Source organism: Cynoglossus semilaevis, chromosome 18 (assembly GCF_000523025.1).
Source record: "Cynoglossus semilaevis isolate Cse_v1.0 chromosome 18, Cse_v1.0, whole genome shotgun sequence".
Taxonomy (NCBI): Eukaryota; Metazoa; Chordata; class Actinopteri; order Pleuronectiformes; family Cynoglossidae; genus Cynoglossus; species Cynoglossus semilaevis.
The window spans coordinates 1,703,089-1,703,737 of NC_024324.1; the positions used below are offsets into that span (position 1 = coordinate 1,703,089).

Here is a 649-nt window from a genome sequence, read left to right on the forward strand (position 1 = left end):
GAAGAGCCGGGGGCGGCATCCTGGGGCGACGCGGACGGAGCGGCGGTGGCAACAGGAGCCGGGGTGAGGGCAGAAGGCAGGAGCTGTTGGTGGTGCGGGTGGAGGTGAGACAAAGGGGGGGGCGCGGCCCCCTTGGGGCCCCGGGAGCCACGCTTGCTGTGGAAAAGGCTGTGGAAGGAGATGCGGCCCTGGCGTTTGCCCGCCGGTCGGCACTTGGGGTTGGGAACGCCGCTCACGGAGGAGTGTGGCGACTCCGAGTCCTTCTCTGACCCCATGTCAGTCCAACAACAGGGTCAGTGATTGTCCCCGACACACACACACACACACACACACACTCACACACACACACACTCACACACACACCGAGGTGTTAGTCCTGTGGTCGAAAGACAAAAGTGAACTTCCAGAAAGTCCCGTCTCTGTGACGACAGCGTCAGACGTTCAAACTACAGTTTCCTCCAGATCTGAGCGTCGGGACGAAAACAGATAAAAAAAATTAAATTAAATTTAAAAAACACCTCCAGTCCTTCGTCCACCGGGGGCAACGTGGAGGTCAGAGACTCAGGAGTCTCAGCGTGGTCCACGAAGAACTCATGTCTGCTTCACTGAACGATCCCAGACTGAAGAGAAGACCACGGTCTGGACCAGG

The 649-nt window shown here is 58.4% G+C and overlaps 1 protein-coding gene across 1 annotated transcript in view; it reads right to left on the minus strand.

Moving 5' to 3' along the window:
• The window catches only part of rnf19b (ring finger protein 19B), a 9,984-nt gene extending 9,355 nt beyond the window's left edge, over positions 1–629 (minus strand). The window contains 1 exon segment of the mRNA XM_025065106.1: positions 1–629. This exon segment is cut by the window's left edge and continues 7 nt beyond it. Within this exon segment, the coding sequence (XP_024920874.1) occupies positions 1–275 (275 nt within the window). The 5' untranslated portion in view covers positions 276–629.
• Positions 630–649: the final 20 nt, after the last annotated feature.